Here is a 26,324-nt window from a genome sequence, read left to right as displayed (position 1 = left end):
AAAAGTAACCAGCTTTTTATTTTTATTTAATAAATACAAACTGTTATTCCATTAAAAATGCAGTGCATCAGGTTGTTTTACATCTTTACAAAGCGAGGTGCCTAACCAAGCAGCAAGCATTTGTTTTAGTGTGCGTGGAAGAGCAGGTGTGTTGCTTATATTTATCTCTCTTTCCATGTGATACTTCGCTTTATTCTTTCAAAGCCTTGAGAAAAAAAACATCCAGTCCAAGAAGAGGATTCCATGGCACATTTTGTTCTGTTGTGCTTGATTGCATAGAAATCATCAGTTACAAACAAAACCAAAAAAAAAATCACTCATATACAGTCATGTATCCTGTATCCTTATATCTACAAATTATTTTGTTGAATTTAAACTAATATTAAAACATTTGATCAACAAAAATCATTTAAAATCACTTTTAAGAGCATAATTTACTGAGTTACAAATATAACCCAGAATAATGGGACACACACAGGAAAATTAAAAATTAACACACTGGGAGCTTAAACCTTAGTTTTATAAGGTAGGTTAACATCATGAAAAAAATACCACCATCTCTACTCTGTGGTCAACCCATCCCTTTTTTCATTCAGTGAGGTCCATTTCAACATATACAGATTATACAAATTAATTATGCACTCAAACTAGCTTGAAAAAGGTGTGGTGTAATAACTTGAGAGAAGAAATTAAATCGCAGACTAGAGATCAACATAAATGTACAAACATGTGCCCTTCTCAGTGCCCAGTATGCTTTGATGATGACCATCACGACGTCTCTGTGCTGCATTGCCTCTAACAACAACAAGACAGCCAATGCGCAGGGTGAAAAAAAAAAAGAAATAACTCTCCTCCGTCCACCCTAGCCACTCCTTCCTCAGCGTTTCCCCCAGGAAATCGTCTTAAACACAAGACACTTTGGCGTAAATGCTCTCTGACTAATAAAATGGTGCCTGAGGGACCCCTGAGGGAAACATGCGGCGGTCTTGTTGCGTGGGTAGTTAGTGGCAGTGCAGCACAGTCAGAACAGAGAGGTTAATGCATGTGTGAGATGGACCGGAGACAAGGTCACCAGTCTAACAGGACACTTCGGTGGACTTGGGAGCCTGGTCCACAGAACTGTCCATGTTGTCGGTGTGCGAACGTCCGCGTTGGTTTTCGGAGGTGTGGGCTCGAGCGCGGCCTTCATTGGTGTGGGAGCGACTGCGGTTGCCCTCGTTGGTGTGCGACCTGCTGCGGTTCCCATCAAAGGAGGTGATGCTGGATCCGGATGCCGTGCGGGAACGGACCAGGCGGGTCATGCTGGCAGAGGGCACTGAGAGGCAGAGGAAGACAGATTAGGATACATATTTTTACGTTTTTTTGCATTTGCTTATCAAATCTGATGTATGCATTATGTTAAATCACGTCTCCAAGTTTAATATAAAGAAACACTACCGTTCAAAAGTTTGGGGTCGGTAATATATTTTATGTTTCTGAAAGATTTCTCTTATGCTCACCAAGGCTACATTTATTTGATCAAAAATACAGTACAAATGTGAATTATTATTACAACCGTTTTGATGTATTTTAAAATGCAATTTATTCCTGTGATGGCAAAGCTGAATTTTCAAGAAATTTACTGCTCAAGAAACATTTATTATTAATAACGCTTCACATTTTTTGTGGAAACTGGTGCATTTTTTTTGATAAATAGAAATTTTGTCTTTTTAACATTATAAATGTCTGCCACTTTTGATCAGTTTACTGTGTCCTATGTGAATAAAAGTATTAATGTAACTTACTGATCCCAAAGTTGTAAGACAACTTTTCAAAATGACACACTGCACTTTAAGAAAAGGTCAAATTGAGCAACAAGTCAAGTTGAAATTTAAATCACACCTCTAGAGGGCAGCACAGCCCCGTCATATATATTGTTATTTGTACACGAATTTCACATGAACAAAGGAGTTCAGCCAGTGCGCCATGGGTATTTTTATAAAGACACAGCTGTATGGTAAAATACAGACTATACTGAACAAAAAATACAACAACAATACTTACTGTAACCCATGCCCTGAATGAAGTACTTGAAAGCCTCTGTTAGCTTCCCAGGCTAAGGAGACAATAAAAGGAGACAGAAACAGCTAATCAGGTCGAGGTGGAAAACAGATTTCACTAAGTACATGTTGAGAAACAGGATGGATTCTAACAGCTGGTAGCAGCAGGTGGCAATCTGAGAATTAGAACTGTGCCATTGCCGTCCGTAATGAGATTAGTGCGCGCTTCATCCCTAATGATCATCCTGTACCTTGAGCAAACTTGTAAATTAATCTAAACGATCATAAACTTTATAAATACACACCTGGTCGACCTGGGGCAAGCCTCCACAGTCAGCCATCTGAAGAAAGAAGAGGCACATGAAGTGTTAGTTAAAATGTAGGGGAAACACAAATGCGTCACTGCTTGTTTCTCATTTCCGTTTCTGCCATTCATGCAGGTGTCTAAAACACCAAGTGCTCCATTAACTCCACTGGTCTCAGCACTTATCGGTGATAAATAGGCCATTTCAGACACCATAAACCTAACTCTTAGTCTACCTGAGGGTGGGCTGTGGAAAATGAGGTCAGCCGAGCTAAAAATCAGCCCCGAAGCTGGCCAGTGTAGACCGCTTCTGCTCTACCTGGGTAAATTAGTCACTAGATAATGCTGAGCTATTGGAATCTTATCAGCGCCGACTTTTCCATGTGGGCTATAAGCCACTCACCTTAAGCAGTGTGGCTTTGGTCGGGTCCAGCTTTGTGTTGCACTCAACCTGTACAGAAAAAGGGAATTTTAAACTACTCTATATAAACATGCAATGGATATAAAACAAGTGTGCAAGTTTAAATAAAAAATTTTAAAGTCTGTTTTTACAACAACAAAAAAAAGTTTTTTGAAACTTACAAGTATGGCAAATAAAATGAAGTGAAGTAGTTCTGGATTAAATTTAAACCTACCACAGCATCCACTGCAGGGGAACTGTCTCCAACCACCAGGAGTGCAGGACATCTAAAAACAGTGTGACAAAGTCATGACTACAGGAAATCCATCCTACATTCTCGAAACGTTTTTTAAACAGTTTCAGACTTACTTTAGAGTTCTGACATTGACGTGGCCACCGGGTACAGGCCTCTCGATTTCCAGGTCTCTGCGGCTGTGAAGTGGATGAAAACATTGATTAAATGTTATGTCAACGGACATCGCTTTTTAGCAAAGACGTTTTAGTTTTAGTGTTATGCTTACCTGTTGTAGGACTTGATAAAGAGTTCCAGATTGAACTGGTTCATGTCATTCACAATGTGGTGACGGTACCTGCCAATGAGATCATGGTTCTGTTGGATTTCCTCCTGGAGAAATAACAATAATAAACCCATTCATGTTAATATAAATTCATTAATTAAAAAAAATTACCTAAATTGGGTCGGACCTTAAACTTGACCTACCTTTCCGAACAGGTGAGAGATGAGCATGTCAGGCATGGCATGAGTCCAACCAGTGATCTGTAAGATATGCGAATAATGAGCCCATGGCAGACACAAAAGCTTGAAACGCTATATAAATTATGAATTTGAGTGGTTAGCACTCACTTTATGTGCTGCCCAGTCCATCCAGCCTTCAGCACATGGGTTGATGTTTATTAGCACAAGGCCTTCCACCATAGCAGGGTAATCCAACTGAAAAAGAAAACAATTTCATCTAAACATTTATTTAATAAAAAAAAAAAAAAAAAAGTCAAGCAGTATTTTTGGGACATTCCTCAGCAGCTAAACTAGCCAAATGCATGCCAAAATCCACAGGAAAAGAAACTCTCTTTATCCTGGTTTAATTAAAACTTGAAATCACTTAATAAAAATCAAACTCACAGCAAACTTGGCAAGGATATAAGCACCTGCTCCAACAGCCAAGCCAATCACACTCTTCAGTCTGTGGGATTTAAGAAAATCAGTTTAGGATTAAAAAAAAAAATCTGAAATCTACCGTAAACTATTAAATAATAAAATAAACACCTCACCCAAAATGTTTAAGGATTGATGGAAGAGTCTCAGACAGTTGGTCCATGGAAGGGTACTCATATCTATATATATACACAAAAGTCAAATATTATATTTCAGCATTAATTTATAGATATCCACTTGTCCGTCTAAATACATTATAACTCACCCAGTGGAGAAGGTGTTAGCTCCCTCTTGCTGCCCTGGTGCATCTACATGACACACAGCAAAGTGCTGCATGATCTCTTGCATGTCCTCATGGCTGAACAAGGGTTCAAAGCAGCTTTTGTCTATTGGAGAAGCATAATATATCCATTAAAGCCTTTATACTTACTAAGAAACTCTTGATTATCATGTCTTGTAAAGCAAAATAAAAAGATTTAAGGGACATTTTCAACAGTTTTATGAATGGAGATACAGTTTAAGATGTATAACAGCTTACGGTTTAGTCCAATATCATGGAAGGTGAGAATGACGGGCCGGTCACCCTTAGGAACTCCTTTCATGGTACAGTGGATTCTGCCATATGGAGTCTCCACATCATGTTCCTACATGACAAGACAATGCTTATCAGCATCTGCAGAACCATCATAAGCAGCATTAATCTGATCTGCGGCTCAATTTACTCCAACAGTGCGCTATCTCAACGACAGCTTGTCAATGTTTATTCTGTGTAATTAACACCCTTCAGTTTTGTGACCGTTTTAAAAGAGTAGCCATGCAATTTAATGTAACATTTAAGGGCAAGCACAAGTTGAAACCTGTCTGCAAATGATTATGAACCACAGACCAACTGCAAACATTTTAACGCTCTATGCACTTTGGTTATAAATCTAAAGCTCACAGTCCATGAAAAACTATCCGTCTGATTTCACAAAGCATCAAACCCCGATTATGACTGACACAGTAATTCCTTTCTGTCAAAACCCTTTGGACCACTAAGACAACAAAAAACGGTCAATGAAATCCCTAAAATGTATGAGCAAAAAGCAAGATGAAGGCTTCTACTCACAGCGACTTCAATCTCGAATACTAATTCCATTTCAGAGTCTTCCAGAACCATGGCTGCCAGCTTAGTAAATTACTATTAGTAAATCAGTAATTAGTAGAAATGATGCGAATGAATATAAGATCCGATTGGAAGTAAGCTCCTGTGGCACTTTGCTAATATTCATCTGTGCGCAGGGTTTTATACCCCTGTTGCAGTCGCTCGACATAAGCCCCATGCTCCCAGCATGCTTTGCACCAAGATCAAAACAAGTTAATTCTAGTTAACGACATCCGTAAATTGGATCAGCCTGTGTCAGGTGCTTGGAGTAGCCAACTCTAGGCCATCGGAAACTTGGGCATGTGCAGCCAAACTATAATGGAATGATTGGGGTGGCGGTTCACATTGAATAATGGTTGTCTTCAAGTAAATCAGCAATAAAATGCAATTGATCTACATGGAAGCTCAGCACATGGTCATCATGGCCAATATCTGCTGCTACTTGTAATATTTCTTTCATTTTTTCAGTCTGAAAGAAATGACTAAAGTACATTTGAAAGACCACAACTTGACTAATATAACATTTCCCAATGAGATTCTGTATTTCTATACGTTTTCCCATGTTTCATAATGGAAGCTGCATAACCACTAAAACCAACAAATCATAAATCATCTCCAACGGATTGAACTTTAACTTTCAATTTAACTTTCTTAAAGTTAATTTAACACTAGTGACAAACAATGACAAATAACTGCCATGCACTGCAAGAGTCATTGAGAAAAGTCTTTGAGTCTCCGGTCAAAGATCAACTGACTGACATTGTAGAAACTAGTTTCAGCTGCCTCAAATTGAAGCACAAGCTGCTACATCTAACATCTTTAACACTGACAAGGACATAAACATCCTGGCTTTGTATAGTGGCTGAACACAAACATATGTTGTCTCCCTATTGGCACTAATCCCTTTAAACGGGACGAGGCCTACGTGAGCGGCTCAGGCAGATGGCCGGTGTATCCCTCAGCAGCCCACGTCATTCATCCAGAAGCTGAACACTCTTATTGAGCACATGACCCAAACTTCAGGACTTTAATCTGTGTGAGGATCAGCACGCAAGGCCAGTTGGATGCATCTCAGAACTGCTGTAATGCCATGGTGTCATGACTGGCAAAAACTTCTGCCCAGAGTAAAGTCCTTCCTATAGTTTAAAGATCTTAAAAGAGTTATACATACTTTGTCTCATCTCGTTTGGATTATTGTACTTCCTTATATGTTGGAATATCCCAGTCCTCTGTCAAATGGTTCAAAATGCTGCAGCCAGATTTTTAACTGGGGTTCGTAAACGAGAACGTATTACTCCAATTTTAATGCCAGTGCGTTATAGAGTTGAATTGAATGGTCTGGCATCTTCTCATTTGTCTGAACTTTTAAACTTGAATATGGCAGTCAGATACTTGCGGTCCTCAAACAATAATACTCTTTCCTTTCCAAGATCAAGGTTGAAGTTGAGAGGCGACTGTGCATTTTCTGGACCTAGGCTAGGCTAGGCCGGCCAGTCTGTGTGTGTGTGTGTGTGTGTGTGTGTGTGTGTGTGTATATATATATATGTGTATATATATATATATATATATATATATATATATTACAGAAGCAGAAAACCATCCAAATAAAATCCCAAAATGAAAGGCTTGCCTTAATCACCAGCTGCTGGACAGCCTCCCTTAACCCCTAGAATAGAGAAACAGTGTAAGTTAATACTATACGTGTGCACTACTTTCTTATGCATAAAAATGTACATTCATTACAAATCTTGACCAAGACAACGGTGTTTCCCATACTTGCAAATCCCTGTCCACAAGCAGAGGCTTTGACTCAACAACCTGGATCTCATCCATTCTCAACGAGGACACCTAGAGGTAGGAAAAAGCTGACATTAACACAACAAATAATAACAACAAGTAACACTTCAAATAATTTTAAGTTTTAGATCCAGCTTTTGCAATTTTGGAGTTTAACTACAGCAAACCAGACACATTTCACACATTATGCATACATTTCTTTGTGTGCGTTTAAAAAAATTTGTATTATATCCTTCGCTTTTCCAAACAGCCCAATTTGTTTTGCATGATACAGATCATGCATTTCTAAAAGACTGTTGATGCGCATGCAAATTGAATGAGAGCTTGAACAGGCTCTTTGTCTGACTGAGGTTTCTAAAGGTCACATGTCAGGCTTTTCCTCTGTAGCGGGTCTGGACGCTACACACAGGAAGCCACAGACACAGCTGCTTCCATGGCTCCTGCAGTCCCTCCACCCCGTAAACACTAGCTATTTTTTCCAGCTCTGCTCCAAAACCAGCATGAAAGCCTTTGTGTCTTATCATCCCACAGGTTCAAGGAGTGTTCCTGTACCAAGCCCCTATAAAAAAGGCAGCAATTGATTTTCTAATTCACAAACGAACTCTAGGAACCAAGCCAAGCTGTTTATCAAGAGGAATTCCTGTGGTTCAAAAAGCATGATTGTGCAGTCCATCATTTGCTGAGGTTTCTACAGAAGCCCCCTACACACATTCCTGACCAGAATCATGTGAGAACTGAAATTACTCGTGAATACTAACCAAGCTGGAAGAAATCAGCTTAATATGAGATGTTTTTTATTTTAAATATTTAAGTAAAGTCAACAAGTAACGGTCCGCTGACAAGTAGGTCACCTGCTTGTTTTTCAGTTACCTGCCCTTATGGCCTCTCTTTACTAATCTTTTACCTGGGAGTGGCTGGCAGTGTCAGTAATGTCTCAGCAGGATATAAACAGAAGTAACATAAGGACAGATCCTGCCCTTCCCATACCCTAGAACACTCACTATACTTGAAAACCTTGTCTATATCTCCAGACCAGGTTTTTACAATGGTAAACATGACTTACTAATCTCTTAAATTAAATATTGGAACGGATAACGGATACATTGTATATGAACATGTGCATATGTTTGTCTTCATTAACTTTGGTTGCTTTATTGCATTAAAAATCAGTTACTGTTTTTATGTTGGAACATACAGTACCAGTATTTCATACAGAGGAGAGGGAAATGCTTCTTTCACTTCCCATAACCATTTCTTCTTCTTCTTCTTTTTCAGTGATTTCCCAATTTCAATTAACTGTGTCTGAAAATGTAACTATAATCACAGTTTCAGAATCATCAGAGTTAAGCCCATCTGCAGAAACAATGACTGCTTCCCTAATCTTCGGAAATCTTAAAATCCACAATTGATCTAAATCTGGAAGCCTGGAATTAAATCTGGAATTAAGCATGTGTTAAGTAGACCAATATTCTTATATTGTGAGAGATTTTGAACTTAATGCACATTAGATCGATGACTGCAGGGGTGCTGCGTTCTTACAAAATGTCTTCTCACGTTTAAGCAATAACACTTGTTGACCTATAACACTAACCGACAATAATCTCTGATCTTTCCAGCCATGTATGCATAACTTTATAATCGATATACATATACATGTCATTATTGACATCAGTAAAGATGTCTATATACAGCCTGCTCTGAGGAGGCCACATAAAGCAATTCTTTAAAAAAAAAAACACAGCTCTGATGCAGCTCGATGGTGTTTTAAGCCCCCAATGGCTCCTTAGAGGCAGCTAACCCTACCCTCAACCTTAAACCTACCCATCCCCTCGCTGCCTGGAAGGCGCCGTTGGGGGCATAAAACACCAAAGACCTCTGATGCACCTCAGGCCCAAGTATCAGATGTGGCTCTGATGCTGCTTTGCTTTTGTGCAAATAATTATTTTAAGTGGCAGTTGTGGCCTAATGGGTAGAGAGTAGGACTTGTAACCCGATGGTTGCGGATTCGATTCTCAAAACCGGTGGGAAAAATGTAGGTGGGAGAGCGCTCTCTTCCACGACCGAGGTGCCCTTGAGCAACCCTAACCTCCAATTGCTCCACAGGCGCCAGAGAAAATTGCTGCCCACTGCTCCGGGTGTGTGCATCCATGGTTTCTAGTGTGTGTGTTCACTACTTACTGCTCCTAATGTGTGAGGAGGTGGACTTGGATGGGTTAAATGCAGAGGACAAATTCAGAGTGTTTAAATCATTCATGTCATGTCACTTAGTTATATTTCTATTCATACCTAATTTAATATTATTGTTTATAATTCAAAATGTTTGTTAAATCCATGCATTTATATATTTGATATATTCCAAATTGTATATTTTATATGGTCAGTTCCTAAGAAAAATTCAAAGCTTATATGACAACAAAGTAGTCTATTGAATCTTTACGATCTGCTTTGAGAATAAGCTAGACGTTGAAATGATTAGTATTTCACAAATGTCTAACAGTGCATTTTAACTATAGGCCGTTAAGACTAAAAACTAAAGTAATACAAACAGTTAAGTCAGCATATTGTGTGACCATGCAATGATATGTTATTCAGATGGGTCAGGTGAAATAAAATGTAACCCTTAAAGCTAGATAAATGGTTGACTCTGATCTAGTCTCTGTGGTTTTCATGTCTGGTCTCAGTAACCTGCACAGCTCATTTTGCATGTAACACACCTGATTCAGGTCATTAGGAGAAAGCTCCATAAACTGAGTTTAGTTTGACAGATATGAAACTGAAAGACATACAAAATGTGCAGTGAGGTGAATACTGCTGTTAGTAGAAATCGTACAGCTCATATTCATTTTACCACTCGAGCTCACACTACTTTGTTGACATTTGCACGTGCAGCCAATCACACGCACGCGCGAAATGATAAAAAAAAAAAAAAACCGCTGTACAATAATAGCATATGTTTACTTTTTACTGTTTATTGTTTCTGTTATTGATACTGTTTAAACCGGGTATCTTTTCTTCAAAGCTGATAAATACATATTTTGTTCGATATCATGTCAGAGATGTTTTACACACGTTCTGCGGTTTTATTAGATAAAGAAACAGCCATATTGTAACATAAAAAAGAATGATATAGCTCTTTTAATGACTTACCGGTTGATTGTCCAAAGGATAAAAACAAGAAAGTCCAACAAAACTTTAAGGTGTTTGCAGATTTTGAGGGTGACAATTGACTACGTGCTGCTCGCGACAGGATGTAGAACTTAGGCAAGCAATTATAAAGATGTGCGTTTAGTCAGTCCTGCCCACTCCTCCTTCTATTGGGTAACTTCATTGAGTCATGCGTTCTTTCACAGCATTTCGTGAGATATGATGACTGTGGAAAATGTCTTGAATATAGGACTGATCTTTCACATTATAAAAGTATTTTTCTGTCCCTGCAAGATGAATACTAATTGCATATTAATAATATAGAATACTTTAAAAACTGGTTATTAATTTGCATCAATAAAGTAGCCTATTGTTCAGAGTGCATGCCTTTGTATCTATGCGTGTGTGCCCTATCTAACAACACAATGCTTTCACTGTGTTTAGCTTATTTGAGGCAGTGATAACAAGCACATTCACAATGGACACATTGCTCAGAAACTACCAATATGCTGATCAACTTTCAAGCACCATTTACACTACAAACTGAATTAAAGGGAAATGTAAATGCAGATAGAATTGACTTCTAAAGCTATGTTCAGCATGAGAGACTTTTCATAAATCAAAACTGTCAGGAGATCACAGATATTTTGGGTTGTTTGATGTAAAGCCGGGCAATCGGCCAGGTCATATTGTGTTGTGGAAAAATACTGAAACCATTGTTAACCAGATAAACTTTTATGGTTTTAAGATTTATAGGCAAATACATATTGAATCAAAGAGTTGGCTGCTCAGGATTCTAAACTGGGTTGAAGAGAATAATAACTGATAAGGTTTGTGGACTTTTACCTGACAGGTTCATATCTCTGTGTACTCAGAACAGAGTTTCTCATGGAGTCTGGTGCTACACTCATTTTTAATCATCCACCTACCGTCTCATATATATATATATATATATATATATATATATATATATATATATATATATATATATATATATATATATATATATATATATATATATATATATATATATATATATATATATATATAAACAAACTTGATTCCTGCAGTACTAATAACGTCATAGAGCTATAAGTTAGAGATTGACTAGTAGCTTTCAGCCATTCTAAATGAAATGTTATAGCACACAATGTAAAGGATATCATTCAGTTATGTCAGAACTTTGTGTTAAACTGTGGTTTATTTGAGTGTCAAATGTGTTCACTTCCCACTTTTCTGTCAGGTCTCTGTTTTCACAAAATCTGGGTTCATGACATTGGCTTCTATTCATGTCCTTGCACTTGAAATACAGAGCAGGATTCATCTTGAGCAACTCGTATCTGGTTTGCACAACATGGAGGTCATTGGATTCCTCGTAAAGAACAGATAAAACACTGACCTCTCTCGTCCTACAGGCTCTTGGCATCAGACGAATCAAGTGAATAAAAGGAGGCTCAAAACCAAAGGCCGTTTTCTGCATTGGCCATCCAACAACAGGACAAAACATTCATTATGTTATCATTTAAACCACACAGAAATGCCCACATAATCCAAATGAACATTACAGCTGGTACTGGATCACTATATAACAGTATTAAAGGCCCACACGCCTTCCTTTCAGGTATTGAAAGGTCAATGGAAAGGTCAAGCTCTATGACTTATCTAATTCTACAATGTTCAAGAAGATGTTTCACTATGATAGTATACATCACAATAGAGGAGAAAAGACAATTGCAACTTCTGTTTCATGCTGACTTTAAACTGCATTAAACTGCTGTAGTGCAGATGTAGTATGTGCTGCAATAACAGTAGTCAGATGTAGTATGAATCATACTAAGCCATGATTCAGACACACATGACATGAGACAGCAGTCTGCAATGTAGGCCTCACCTCAACCTATCACGTAGTTCCTCAGAGCAGTGTCTCGTATTACTGATTTACCAAAGAGGATAATAGGACATCTTAAAGTTGCACAATGAAAATAAACACTATTTACAGTGTATAATGGGTGCGTTAAAGCAGTTTATAGTAATTTTTGTAAGTATTAAACAGTGGATAAATCACCAAAATGTGATGGTTTCATTCACAGAAGATGAAATAAACAAGTTGCAGAATTAGGTCATGAAGTAGATGTTAATAAATGATGAACTAGGCAATGATGTGCCAAGACCAACTCTTCCATGTGCGATCAAAGTATTATGGATTATGTATTAACGTGTGTTGTGGAACAGCACATACAGCAGCTCATAAACAGACAATATAAACAACCAAAGAAGTCCAACCAAAGTCTTAATCTTCATCATGTCTCAGCTGTGAGGAAGTGCCACTGGAACAACAATAATATTTTTAGAGGTCATTTCTGACAGAGGCTGTTATCTGATCTTCGATCAGTTTATCTCCATTATCAATACTTGTCAAAACAATGATACGGGCACTTTACTACTCAGTTCACTTTGATGCTTATGATAAAGTTACTCGATAACTACAGCCATAAATTGCAGGGCATAATTCTTCACTGTGAAAGAAATATTTGGTGTAGATGTGCAACTTTCTGACTACTGACTATTTCTACTCTAACGTTACAGCATTACAAATGGTCCACAGCAGACACAGTTGTTGCTTCGTTTCTCACAGTTTTGTCCAGACACACTGGGCTGTTCCCCGGCCAAATAAACCACTCTGCATGAATTATTTTCACAGCTTCGTCTTCACCAATAGGTGAAAGTGGATTGATTTCATAAGTGTTATTGTACCAGAGCTAATTCGCCTGATACAAAGGGCCCGGATGCATGGGATCACCTACATGAATACTCTCTCTGATCCACCATGTCCACTTAACTCTGACCTGACAACATGGTTGCATTCTTGCTACAGGTCATTGCCTTTGCTGATAAGATGCAACTGATTACTGAAGGGGAAAATTGCTCTGACCTGACATTGTTTTGTTTTCCATGAAAATAACCTTTAAAACAGGACCTAAACTCATTCACTAACAACTTGCCAAAGGCGAAACTACAATTAAGGTAACCAGCAACCATCTTGTCCAAGCTAAATCTTTAGGTTTTAAACATTGCTTGACTGCAACACAACAGTCTTGAAAGGTGATCATTATTTGCGTCATGCATGAATCAACAACATACATACGTCTATAGTATACCTGTTATATTTCCATGTATTTTAGGCTAGATGGGGAAACTGTTGAGGCCAAACAGGACTTCTGGACCACAGGAGGGCCACAGGTATTGATATTGCAACAAACAGGAAACCGGGTTTGGAAATTCTGGAGAAAAAAACCCCAGTTCAAATAGTCACTTTCTGATTCATCTGCCACAGCTGGAGAGTTTGGTTTCCATAGTCTATGCTTGGAAATTGAATTCTCGGGAAATATAAAGATTGAAGTTTCACCTCATAGTGCTGAGAAATGCAAATTAGATGTTTTGCCCTTGTGCAAAGCTCATGCTTTACAGTGGTTATAAAAATAAACACTGAAGGAAAGTATCCAAGTGTCTTTGAAGGTTGAGCAAATAAAGTGAAATAAGTACTCAATGAAGAAATTACTTGCCCACTGATTTTTCAGTAAACTGGAGCCAAAGGCAGTGGTAATAATTACTCCATTGCTGAGGTAGATTATGGACACAGCTGCCTTGCTAGTGCGATCTCTCTGTTAATCATTTTATCCACCTTTTGACCTTATAGCCAGTCATAGGACTTTCCTCTCCGGTCCACACAACATGCTCACAGCATCAAAACAAAGGCACATGATCATAAACTCAAGTTAACTTATTTTCTAATGAAAGGTCGTGACTTTTTAAAATATATTGAGGACACAAATGTAATAATCTGTCCTAGACAGACAGACAGACAGATAGATAGATAGATAGATAGATAGATAGATAGATAGATAGATAGATAGATAGATAGATAGATAGACAGACAGACAGACAGACAGACAGACAGACAGACAGATAGATTTTATAAATCATGAATTATAGAGTTAATATGATGAAACCATCATGTAAAGCCCTTGGTCCACCCATGAGATGTTGAAACGCTAGTGACTAAAAGGATCACACTTGCTCACTCAGCCCTCAGTGCTGCATAATCACCTGCTTCACTAAACACTGTAAGGTGTGTCAAACGTGCATGACCTCACGTACTCAGTGCAGACGTGGCCAACGTGACTGGTGCGTCTCTGATGGGTGGGGCTAAGGTAGTTTTTATCTCCTTATCTCTGTCTCTAGCCGTGGAATGAGACCGTAGTGGCCGGTTAGTAATCTGTTAACAGACATGATCTAAAATAATGGCGAATTCGTTTGCAAAGTGTTAAAAGTGAATTGAACTTTACTTTGTCTTGAAAGGGCTTTACTGTTTAATACAAAGACCCTGAAATATGATGATCCCTTTACGAGGGACCTACTTCCAAAAATATAAAGGCAGGTAGGCCTAAATACTTAGGCCTATTAAAACCCCATTTAAAGGCTATATGAGACAATGTTAAGCGGCCTATTAGCTTGTAAACATGTTATTTGCAAAATGCTGTAGCCTAAACAGACTTTTCAGTTGTCGTGGTACCAAAGCAAATTATTAAATATTATCTAATATTAATATTTACTATTAAATGTGTCTATACTATTCAATGTATAAACCTGAAGAGAAACATTTTCAATTCTAATATTGAATTTGTAATGTAAATATTGAATGTTGTGGAAATTGGAGGGCCTTCAGAGTTTAATAGCTGAGAACCACTGCCTTAAACAGCATTCATATGTGGTACATATATACATGAGATTGAGGTGCTGTTGTGTCCACACGCCCTTAACTGCATGCAGTGTTTACTGGTGCATTCAATGCACACACAATAACAATTAAATTATAAAACAGAAAACACCATCTTTCATTTTGTCTTAACTGTTTATGTAATTTTATTTTGAAAAAAATGGATCTAGTGTTTTTCATAGCAGATTGTTGAGGGTGGTTTGTGGATCGAAGTAACAATTTTTTTTATTTGTTATGTTAGCACTTTCAGTGATTACCGAACAACACAGTAATTTGGCTGGTTATACAGAGATATGTGGCAAAATTCTACAGCAGACACAAACAAATAGCTTGTTTTCAAGCCTTTCAAAGCCTTTCCCGTGATCCCCGTCAGTCAGACGGATGGTTGAGGTGTCAATTAAGGCCCGTTCACATCAAGAATGATAACTATACAGAAACCTATAACAATAGCTATATTAGCGTCCATATCTATATCTATAGAGATCGATTTTCAGAACTATATCTTTATTGTTATCGTAATAGGCCTAGTTATCGTCCTTGGTGTGAACGGGCCTTACAGGCGCTTTTGTCTTTAATTAATTTTTTACTTTAACTAAATTGTATAAATTAAAAGCTTATAAACATTCTTTATCACTAGAAAAAAATGTAATAACCCATTAAACGAAAGTATTACACAATAATTAAAGACAAATCTCCTTATATATCCTATAACCTTTTTTCTTGAGTGCATGTAACAGTTCCAACAGGACGGTGAATGTGAAACCAAATGCGTGTGAGACAAGTATTAATTATGTGACTAGAGAATAAGACTACTTCCTGATAACACCTGTTAAAAGTGCAATTATCTCTATTGCAGTTGTGATATCTCCACCTGTCTATGCCACTACTGTATGAATGAGCACCACTATCATGATGGAGGTGCAGAAAGAATTTTATATGCCTGTTACAACCTACACTCACCAAAACAACACAGACATGTGCACTCAGTGGACTTATTTATTTAAATGAGATAATGGGTAGTTATGGCAGGACAGTCAACATCAAGATGTGGGCACAGAGAGACGGCATAACTATGTATCATTAGTTTCAAAAATACTTTACTCGCAGACTGGCAAGAGAGGCCTGAACGGATAGGCCAAGAAACACGTTCATTATACTTTTACTTTAAATAAAATGCTCTGTCCACACAAGGTCTTACCTAAAGATAAATGCTAATACAGGTTGTTGTTGTTTTTTCTCACAACCCTTCACATTTTTAAGTTTCAACTTAAATTACAATTTTCATTTCAACTTAAATTACATTAAACTAACTAAATAGTTGAACCTTGGATAATTTGTTAAAATAGTAGAAAATTGCTTTACTTATTTTGATGAGTTAAAGCAATGTAAAAACATGTTGTCATAACTTATTGATCATATATTTTTTTACAGTGTTGTAAAATCAAATAAGAGGGGAAAGAGCATCAAGATGAGTATCTATTTTAAGACTAGACAAACAGTTTTAGTCTGTGGTATATTTGCCATCCCTTATCTTTGCATGGTCAGTTGTCAGTCCATGGTGTCACCTCATTGAACAGGTTTGAACATCTACAGAAATAGGACAGAAATATTTAAGTCATAATCATATAGTAGGCTAATCAGTGTTCTTCAGTGGTGTGTTTGGGTGGATAATGGATAAAGAATCATGGTGCTATTGGGAATAGTGAAAGCTTAAGGTCAAAATTGTTGGACAAAAAGGTTTCGGGCCATCAAAGTTACTGCTAATGTTATGTTACTGCTCCGCTACTTAAAATCGATACAGAAGATATTATCTTCTGTGGAAATTACACAAAACTTTTTAAAAGCCTTTGACTTTGAGACTTATACAAAACGGACATATTTAACATGTGGGTTGTGTTACAGATTACAAATAAGTATAACACATGCAGTTTCCTTTAAGCAACATTTTATTATATATGACTGGCCTATTAAAGCTATTTTTTACATATCAAAGCTTATTTGTAGACATTTTTTATGTTCCATAATTTAATCATATGACAATAGTGTTATTGCACATGCTGTATTTCCTTCGTTTATTTAATATTTTCATAATGTGAATGTGTTTTAGGTCTAGTTAATCAATTAAAACATCAACAATGTTCTTTAATTTCTTTAAGTAGTTTTCGTCAATATCTAACATTAACGTTTTACTGCCACCCCGTGGCGAATACGAAAATAGACCTTGTGGCGCAAAGTAAACAAGTTTTGACGGGAAATCGTCTCCACAATTATATGAACATTATCTTGGATGATGTGCTAATCACTGATTAACATACTGATCGACATGTTTTGGTTGGCGAGCACAAACATTATTTGAATGGTAATGTGGGCTATCTGATAGGCCTATGCCTTGTATTCTGAGATGTCTTTTAATGTTTTGTAAATGTTTGGGGTTGATTTAGGTTAATCAGCCTAACAAATACATTATAGTCTACTGAAACATGGGCTTCAAAAAAAATAAAAATAATAATAATAATAATAATTGTATATGCCCCAATAACATTTTTGTCTTTTGTATGACTATGTAAGCTACATTTTAAATGTTCAAATCTATTCTTTGTAGTCCCTAAATTAATATAGGTCATTATAAGCTGGTTACTAAATATTTTAAATGATATTACAGACTTTATAGCTATTGTAATATTATCATACAGATTTAGACTGAAATAATATTTTAGAAATAGGCTTGGTTACTCTACAAATAAACTTTAAAGTCAACAGTAGACCTATTATGGTAGCTTATATAAATGCACAATTAATATTAGTTTATGGTAATAGTAATAGCCTTATTAGAAAAAATAAATAGTAAATGTCTTAAGATCTAAATCAAGCAGAGTAAGCCACAATCAAATGCAAAGAACATCGTTTTTATTTAAAAAAAAAAGAAAAAAAAAGTTAACAAAAATAAAGTGCAATTTTAGAATATTTACATTTGGTTACTCTGGATGTTCACCAATTGACATATCTAGTATCAAACATTAAAGGAGATCTGAGGAGAACGGGGTGATCGTATGGGAGCTGTGGAGGCAAAGACAGTCCAAACGGAGGTCCCGAAGACATACGAGGTCTTTTTGCAGAGACCAATTGACATCCCACTGCTGAAACAGGGTAATAACACTCCACTGTGCCATATTCATTTTTTGTAATATTCATATTAAAGTTTTTTCTCTTGGTCGCTCCACACTGTGCGTCGACATAGCGTGTAGATTCCTCCAAACGCGTGCTGCGCATGCGCTTGACTTCGCGGTCGCTCTTTAATATTGATTCTATGGAAAATGGGCCTGTGAATTTGACTTCGCGTTTGTTTTCCGCGACTGTGCAGACCGGCATGAGAGGCTCAGGAACATAAGAATTATCTTCTTCACACTCATCCACCTGAAGTGCCTGAACGGATAGGTCAGGAAACACGTTCATTATGTATTTGAAATGTCGGCGAAACATTTTTGGAGTAATGCCACTCTCATCCACTTTCCAGAAGTTCTTTTTAGGATTTGGATAATCCGGATCGACTGGTACCTAAAAAAAACACACAAAATAGAAAACACTGTTACAGTGTGATTCGATGCTTCAAAAATAGAATACCTAGACTTAAAATAGCCTTAGGACAAACTTAATAAGTTATACGCACCTTTGCAAAACACCTGTTTGATGACAGACAGACTCTGATGTTGTTCTCAATGCCTTTTTTGTCTCCGAAGACAAATGGTTCCAGCTTCTTCATTATCTGCACAAATAAGGTACAATGTTAGCCTACTTCATAGAAATGGAAGACAACACAATTAAATCTTAATAGGCCTAATTTGATAATTCATGACTTATTTTAGGCTACCTGTTTGAAAGTAAGCATCTTGTCCGGTGAATCTTGAATTGCATATGCAATAAGTCCGATGTATGTTCCTGTAGAGTACTTTTTGTACTTCTTCCTCGGAACGACGCTTGATCGTGGCAGCAAAACATTGTATCCTCCGGTAGTCATCATGATGAGCTCCTGGTCCAAACTCAGACTGAACACTGAGAAGATCAGCCACCATTTATATCCAGGCTGTAGCTTTCAATTGGTCTTTAGGTGTTGCGTTCCATTAGTAGGCCTAACTGCTGCTCATAAAAAAGAAGTGTGAATGGCCGAGCGTTTTCTTAAGCTATATTCCTCTAAAATATGCATTGGCATGCTACTTGCAACAAGAACGAGGTAAATTGATGATTTACTTTGTTTTTAAGAAATAGCAGTCTAAAACAGTGGGCATATTTTAATGTTATGCCTCGTGTTTGTTTTGGACAAATGAAGTAGTCTAGCCACCCACGGTGCAAATAATAGGCCTAGATGTTACTGTATAAATAAAGGTGGATTATATTTGCTCCCCAAATTAAATACAGTAGGCTATGTGGTGTTTAATTCAGTATATATGGTAAGTTAATTCTTTACACTAAAAGTCTGGAGCCTATTACAAAATCTGTTTGCTTAATATATTTAACTTATGGAACAGGCATTATTATTGTTATTTTTAGTACATTTATATTAATAGGCATTATTTTATTTACAGTTCTTTAATTTAATACAGCAAAGAAAACAGCTTATGACTTAGGCTATAACAAAGGGAGTTGCTAGAAATAGCAGCATTTATTTATTTACTTACTTACTTAAAATTAAGCTTTGCCTTGAATATTTCTGCCATAACCCCAGGGTTTGGCTTGTAGACCTAATTTGAACTGGCTATTGCTATTTTTTTTTTATAAGACTCTTGTGCTCACAATGTTGCATTTATAAAAAATTAAAATACAGTAATGTGTTGTTTAAGAAACATTTATTATTAGTATCAGTGTTGAAGTTGTGCAGATTAATATTTTTGTGTAAAGTGATACAATTTTCAGGATTCATGATGGATTTAAATTTCAAAAGAATGTCATTTAGGCTAGTGCTGTCATAGATTTGTCATTGAACTTAAAAGTTTGTTAATTATATATATATATATATATATATAGGCTATATAAACAAACGTTTATGTTAGATGCGATTACTCAATCATTTACATTACTTTATGGTCCGTTTTGGTGAATTTAATAGATCTGTGATTAATTAAAGTATTAATTTATTTATAAAAGAAAATCTTACTGACCCCATACTTTTGAACAGTGGTGTGTATCTTAACACAGATACATAATAAAATAAATGTATCTTTGAGGCTGAAAAGTTGAACTTAAGAAGGTAATTAGATTGGGTACATTTAAATACTTTACAAATTAACGAAGACATACCATGGTACAAATGGAAACAAAAACAAACAAAATAGTCGTAGAATATTTATTCATATTTATTTGAGAGAGGCGTTTAATTGCACATTATCTCTCGCTAACGGGTTTTCTAATTGTGCTATTAAGTCATGCAAAGGCGTTCAACAATTATAGTGATAATCGTGCACATTACATTTGCAATTCACATGAGGATTGAATGTTCGCGCATTGACACGCCGGAACGACAAATCTGCCTAAAGATCCTTACGGACAAAATAAACGGTAACAGACAGACGTTGTTGTTGTTGTACAGGGGCAGCGCAAATCGCTGTATACTTATATAGTATTTTTTTTCTCTCTCGTGATGTCGTTATAGTTAAAATACCTCGTAGTATAACATGTGGATGGGAAGAATGAATGAAGAAAGCTCTCCGTCTGAATATACAATTATCACTCCATCTAGAAACCAATGTGTATACACCAGCTGTTACTGGTAAGTGTGACGAAATAACACCAATAGCTACATTCCTTATTTAATACACAGCATTTTATTTCTCTGCAGTGAGGAGAATGTGTGGAAATTGTGCGAACATGTCAAGCATCAGGGGACGTGCTCGTTGGATGAGGTGTATGCAGTATTTATATCTAACGAAAGAAAAATGGTGAGGCTGTTGTACTCCGTCTATACATACGCAAATATAATAACTATGTTTGTAGTGTACTGTTTTATATATATGTGAAATTTGCAGATACCCATTTGGAAACAAAAATCCAGCCGAGGTGATGAACCAGTACTCTGGGTAAGAAAAATTTTAATAAAAAATTTGTATTTAATTCTTACATTGTACTAATGCAAGATTTCTGTGCATTTGCCTTTAGGATTACCATGTTATTCTTCTACACACAAATAAACAAGGGCAGAACTTTATATATGATCTAGACACCGTCCTTCCTTTCCCTTGTTTACTTGATGTATATTCGAAGGAGGCCTTTCATTCTGACGAGCATTTGAAACGTGCTTTCTGGAGGTCAGCAAAGAAGAATATGATCTGAACTGCATTTATCAACACGTTTATAACACTAACCATAGCAATCTCTGCCTAATCCAACTATGATTGTCTACTGTGTTTTAGGAAACTTCGTGTAATACCAGGGGACACATATTTGAAGAAGTTTGCTTCTGATCGTTCACACATGAAGGATTCTTACGGGAACTGGAGAATGCCACCTCCAGCATATCCTTGTTTAGAGACATCAGGTTTGTTGTCAAATTATTTAATGCAATATCATAATTTGGTTCCTTTTTCCTCTTACACAGTATATCATTTTCACAGACACTAAAATGAATCTTGATGACTTCATCTGCATGGACGCCCGAGTGGGATATGGAGAGGTTTACAACCTTTCAGACTTTGTTCAATGCTTTGGGATGAAGTAACAAGTTTTTTGCTGTATGCCAACACTTTTGTGTTGAAAAATGTACATAAACAGAGCCTCAGGGAAAGATCCCATTAACATGGACAGTACTGTGACTAAGCAGGCCGCAAAATAGCCTACATATCTGTTGCCTGTCAAATGTTCTTTTTCTTTTTTCTCTTTTACAAATAGAACAATTCAGATCCCACATCGTACATTGTAATTCATAATTACAGTCAGGTAAGGACAATCAGTAAAATGAACGGGATGTAACATCAGTTGATGATTTGCATACTTTTATAAAGAAATCAGTTACAAAGATGTACAAATAAAAAAAAAAATGCAGCATTTAAACAAACAACCAAACCGAAATGGTAAACTGTAAGCAGTTGTAGTGCTGTAGTTTTTAAACAATTGCTGCCAGGTAATCCTTCACCTCAGCAGGTGACAGTCTGCGAAATCCTGCTTCATTACAGATGCCCACCTCAATATTTTCCTCTGTCATCTGTCCTTCAAAACTCTCCTGTAGGAAAAAGAAAATGTCTGTATTTAAGCAATCTGATATAGGAAGTTAAAGGTATAGTTCACCCAAAAATCTAAATTCTGTCATTACTCATCCTCGTCGTCCGAAGCAGTAAGACTATCTTTCATCTTCGCGACACAAATGAAAATCTTTTTTGATTAAATCTGAGTGATTTCTGTCCCTCCATTGACAGCTACGCAACTACCGCTTTGACACTTCAAAAAGTTCATAAAGAGATCGTAAAATGAATCCATATCAACTGAGCTTGTTTAGTCCAACTTTATATGACGGACAGATTGAATTTAGACTTTTATTCACATATGAACATTGATCACCAAACATAAACGGAAGCTCAACTGAAGCTGCTTGACGAAGGAGAACAAACCTCTTTGGTTCTTGTGGAGGCTCAAACGTGCTGCGTAACACATGAGAATGAACCTCATTGGTTCTCACGTCAAGCGAACATGCTTGAGCTTCAGTTCACCACAACTGATGTGTGAGTCGAGACGATTGAGTCTCTTCAGAAAATTTGGACTAAACCGCACAATTCATATGGATTAGTTTTACGATCTCTTTATGAACTTTTTGAAGCATCAAAGTGATAGTTGCGTAGCTGTCAACAGACGGACAGAAAGCTCTCAGATTTCATCAAAAAGATCTTCATTTGTGTTCCGAAGATGAACGAAAGTCTTATGGGTTTGGAACAACATGAGGGTGAATAAATGACAGAATTTTCATTTTTGGGTGATCTAACCCTTTAATTAGCCTGGCTAACGTCAGACCTCGTCTCATTGAGACGTGGTCTGGGAACCACATGTTCATTTTCTCGTATTTGAGGCGTGGTTTACGAATGCCCAGAGACGTTTATTGGGCGCTACGAATGTCTATCAAATGCGCCTGTACGTAGCTCATAGCCAATCGTTTCAATTATACCAGATGACGTATGTAGAGCGACAGAAATTCGACGAGGAAGAAGACGAAATAAACTTGTGTTCTAAACTACTTAGAACACTATCTAAGGCTGCATCGAAAGGTAACTTCGCGTCTGATGCCATGTTGGATCCATAGATATAAACAAACTGCTTCGGTGTGTCGCATAGACGTCGTCATCGTCTTGCTGCTCCCTCCCCGTTCTGTGATTGGTTCCCTTTTTGAGGGGAAAATCTGGTTCTGGTGTCCAGGCTGCCTAGCAGAGTGAATAAAATCGCGCTGCGCGCAAGGGGAAACCCAGGCTACCCTTTAATAGATATTTAGAGATGAATTCACCTTTAAAGTTAAGATGGCGGTGTGTATAGCATCTTCAAGTTCCAGATCTTCATTGTATCTGTAACAAAATGATACAAAGCTATGCTGTAAAAAACGTGCAAAATCATTTTCCCATTTTTGTACCTTAAGAAAAATCTATACATTACAATAATTCAACCCGCCAACATGTTGATGATTTTAATACCTTTTTTCAAGGAATGTTTTTCCATTCACATAGTTCTTTCCCATTGCTGTGGCTTTCCAGGCGAAGTATGCTCCCTGTGGGATATCACGATTGAGAGATGAGTTTATAAAAGAAATGGTTGCATGTTAATATTATATGATGAAAAGAATAAACAAACAGTAATGAGAATGTTTCGATTGCTATTTATTCGTTGTACCGATGGGTCTGACTGGAACAAGTATGGTCGGTCCTCGTCCCAACCGGCAATGAGAAGAGAGACTCCGAATGGGCGCACGCCTCTATAAAACACGACACTTAAATTACTACGAGAGCTCTAATTCAAGTCTAGTATGATAATAAAAGATGTAAAGAAGTAACATACCCTGACTGTGTGTATTCTTGCATAACAGAAGCCACTCTCTGTACCAGCTGGCCTGTGGGGATTGGCTCTTGGTATACCAGGAAATACTGCTGAGCCAGCTTTCTTGCTCTTCTGACCAGCACCCTGTCAAGAGAGATCATTCCTTACATATTCAGCTGTTAATGTTCCAACTTAACTCAAGAAGAGCTCATTTTAAAAGCTTTTCATTTTTAGAACGAAGCAACCATTCATTATAAATAATGCACTTTTTTTTAATACCTGTAGTCAGGACCCATTCCACTGTACACTATGCCGATGTGTTTGGTTATTGGTTCAACTTTGTGCACGCTCTGTTCATCGTACAATATGGACTTCTGTTTCTTCTCAGTTGCCAGCACAACTCCATTTGATGCTGCAAAAAATGACAAAAGGGCCTTCAAAGCAAATTTACACAATACGTATGGAGACACATACTGTAGGAATGTAGCCTAGGTCTTAAACTGAATTTCAAAGCCTTAATAAAGAACATAAGGTGTCTTTACACAGCCAAATTAATGTCCACGTGAACTGGAAGTAGCGAATATTGAATAGAGGGCAGGGCTTTATTTTAGCACACCTCCTCTCCGGTTGGAGGGGAGAGGATAAGTGTTTTCAACCCAAGCCGTCAAACTGACATCATCGGAAAAGCAACGCCATTCCAGACCGGAAGTAACTTTTCAGATTTTGATTAAAGATTACCACAACAATTTTTTTTTCTGTGTATTAACTAGCACAGATTAATTGTTCACCCTAAGACCAGTAATGTGCGCTAACAAAGTCAATAGGGTCAATTTTGAGTACATTCTCCAAATTCAATGTAAAGAAATTCAAATATTAAAGCCAGACAAAATCATGCCAGCTCTGACCCACCTCAGCTCCTAGTGTCAAAGTATACAGTTGTATTTGCTGTGTAACTTTGACAATAGACAGTTTCCAGTTCCTGGTCTATATACAGTTTTAATGTAACTCTACGTTTAAGACAAATGGCAAGAAATGTAAGCATGTCAGCATCAAGATTTCATGAAGATATAAGACTTAAATACTGGATTCAGCACCCAGTTTATACTCAGCAACTCAATGGATGGTTTGAGTAGGTGGTGATAGATGTTCATGGTTTGTGAAGTTTGTGATGCACTGATCTACACAGACTTACCTTTGATTCCTACAGATGGAGCACCGGCTGCTACAGCGGACAGAGCATATTCAATCTGCACCAGTTTGCCAGAGGGGCTGTGTTGATAATAATAATAATAATAAGCAAAAAAAAAGTACATGAGAGAAATGCATCTGAAACGTATCTAAACTGAAACTGATTGCAAATTTTTTTTTTTATTTTTTTTTTGACAAATACGTATCTATAATCAAGACTATAATCAATGTACTTCATGTTGATTCTGAACTCATGCATTATATTTATTTTCAAATTCATAGATTAAAAGTTTAAAAAATGTTAACAAAAGCTTCATAGTAACTTGAACATACTTTTTAAATTGCTTGTCAATTAATATAACGTTAGTACACATCACAAAAGATTAAAAGATAAACAAGATAATATTCTTAGCCAACAGAATGTGCAGTAAAACACTAAAAGGAATAACGGTACATAATTTGAGTAAAAACTAAAAAACACTGACATTGAAAAATTAATAAAAGTGATAAAGTTTCATATAGTAACGTTAACTAACACCGTGACAGTGCAACTCCGATGTGAATTACGATTAAGTACATTTTAAACACATGTTGGGAAAAAACACAATTATTTCCTTTGACTGCATGCAAAAATATATGTATAATGAAAAATGACAGGCAAATATCAATCTATAAATTACATAATTACCTAAATGTTGTAAGAGAAAAACTGTATCCTCGATCTGCCATTTTTGTCTTTTGCTACGGAAATACACCAAAACAACTTCCGCGAAATGTTTGAAAAAACACTCGTCAAGATAAAAGTCATGTACAATTAAACTGAATAAAAACCGACCACTAATTGTGTTTGACAGACATTTGTCGGTTCGTACGTTTCGGAGGAATAAAATCATGCTAAACATAAAACAAGACTATTGTTTTAGCATGAAGACAAACTTTATTTAAAACCAACATTTGACATATTTTAAGATCTATTCTACACATTCTGCAAAGATTCAGAAATGTGTAAAGATATTGTAAACTGTCTTGTAAAAAAGGATTTATATGGCGGTAATTCCCAAAGCATTATTTTAATTGCTTAATTATAGACACGCAACTTTTTTTTAATTTTTCATGTTTTCTTTTTATTGTATTTGATTTGATGTAAATAATGTTTTTATTTCCTTTGTATGTTCATTGTTAAAAAGAGATTGCAATAAAAAAAATTTTTTTTAAGTCTTTCCATTTCACTAACACGCGTACAACCTGTTCGAAACATTTGAATCAGTGAATCGTTTTACGAATTAATTTATTCTTTTGATTTGCAGATTCAGAATGCTTCGTTTCAGCCACAGCGAGATAAACATATTTTCGCTAGGAA

General features: G+C 36.7%; 4 protein-coding genes across 7 annotated transcripts; 1 reads left to right on the top strand and 3 right to left on the bottom strand.

Moving 5' to 3' along the window:
• Nucleotides 1–5: 5 nt before the first annotated feature.
• Nucleotides 6–10,173, bottom strand: ndrg1a (N-myc downstream regulated 1a). Of its 2 annotated transcripts, XM_084422618.1 has the most exons (16): nt 10,006–10,173; nt 6,838–6,909; nt 6,692–6,727; nt 4,456–4,561; nt 4,183–4,303; nt 4,034–4,096; nt 3,885–3,945; nt 3,609–3,695; nt 3,465–3,521; nt 3,265–3,368; nt 3,113–3,175; nt 2,979–3,030; nt 2,747–2,794; nt 2,345–2,380; nt 2,044–2,095; nt 6–1,315 (listed from the first exon to the last, which is right to left on the bottom strand). In XM_084422618.1, the coding sequence occupies exons 2-16, from the start codon at nt 6,892–6,894 to the stop codon at nt 1,077–1,079; spliced, it is 1,182 nt and encodes a 393-aa protein (XP_084278744.1). In that variant the 5' UTR covers nt 6,895–6,909; nt 10,006–10,173; the 3' UTR covers nt 6–1,076. The 2 variants fall into 2 exon arrangements, with proteins under 2 accessions (XP_084278744.1, XP_084278745.1); XM_084422619.1 differs by lacking the exons at nt 6,692–6,727; nt 6,838–6,909; nt 10,006–10,173 and adding an exon at nt 5,026–5,349.
• Nucleotides 10,174–17,669: 7,496 nt separating this feature from the next.
• On the bottom strand, nt 17,670–18,865 carry LOC311300213 (forkhead box protein H1-like). The gene is made up of 3 exons (XM_084424363.1): nt 18,648–18,865; nt 18,447–18,542; nt 17,670–18,334 (listed from the first exon to the last, which is right to left on the bottom strand). Exons 1-3 carry the CDS (start codon nt 18,795–18,797, stop codon nt 17,768–17,770), a joined length of 813 nt encoding a protein of 270 aa, XP_084280489.1. The 5' UTR covers nt 18,798–18,865; the 3' UTR covers nt 17,670–17,767.
• ntaq1 (N-terminal glutamine amidase 1) lies at nt 18,197–23,604 on the top strand. 3 transcript variants are annotated; one of them, XM_084424366.1, is made up of 7 exons: nt 18,197–18,214; nt 20,424–20,540; nt 20,610–20,709; nt 20,797–20,847; nt 20,927–21,075; nt 21,181–21,305; nt 21,382–23,604. In XM_084424366.1, exons 2-7 carry the CDS (start codon nt 20,446–20,448, stop codon nt 21,483–21,485), a joined length of 624 nt encoding a protein of 207 aa, XP_084280492.1. In that variant the 5' UTR covers nt 18,197–18,214; nt 20,424–20,445; the 3' UTR covers nt 21,486–23,604. The 3 variants fall into 3 exon arrangements, with proteins under 3 accessions (XP_084280492.1, XP_084280493.1, XP_084280491.1); XM_084424367.1 differs by lacking the exon at nt 18,197–18,214 and adding an exon at nt 20,218–20,329; XM_084424365.1 differs by lacking the exon at nt 18,197–18,214 and having other exon boundaries at nt 20,314–20,540.
• On the bottom strand, nt 21,743–25,734 carry psma2b (proteasome 20S subunit alpha 2b). The gene is made up of 8 exons (XM_084424364.1): nt 25,653–25,734; nt 24,969–25,045; nt 24,056–24,188; nt 23,798–23,920; nt 23,633–23,714; nt 23,437–23,510; nt 23,253–23,310; nt 21,743–21,986 (listed from the first exon to the last, which is right to left on the bottom strand). The coding sequence occupies exons 1-8, from the start codon at nt 25,691–25,693 to the stop codon at nt 21,870–21,872; spliced, it is 705 nt and encodes a 234-aa protein (XP_084280490.1). The 5' UTR covers nt 25,694–25,734; the 3' UTR covers nt 21,743–21,869.
• Nucleotides 25,735–26,324: the final 590 nt, after the last annotated feature.

Source organism: Rutilus rutilus, assembly GCF_951802725.1.
Source record: "Rutilus rutilus genome assembly, chromosome: 11".
NCBI lineage: Eukaryota > Metazoa > Chordata > Actinopteri > Cypriniformes > Leuciscidae > Rutilus > Rutilus rutilus.
The sequence above is the reverse complement of the archived record's forward strand: the minus strand, read 5'-3'. Positions and strand labels throughout refer to the sequence as shown.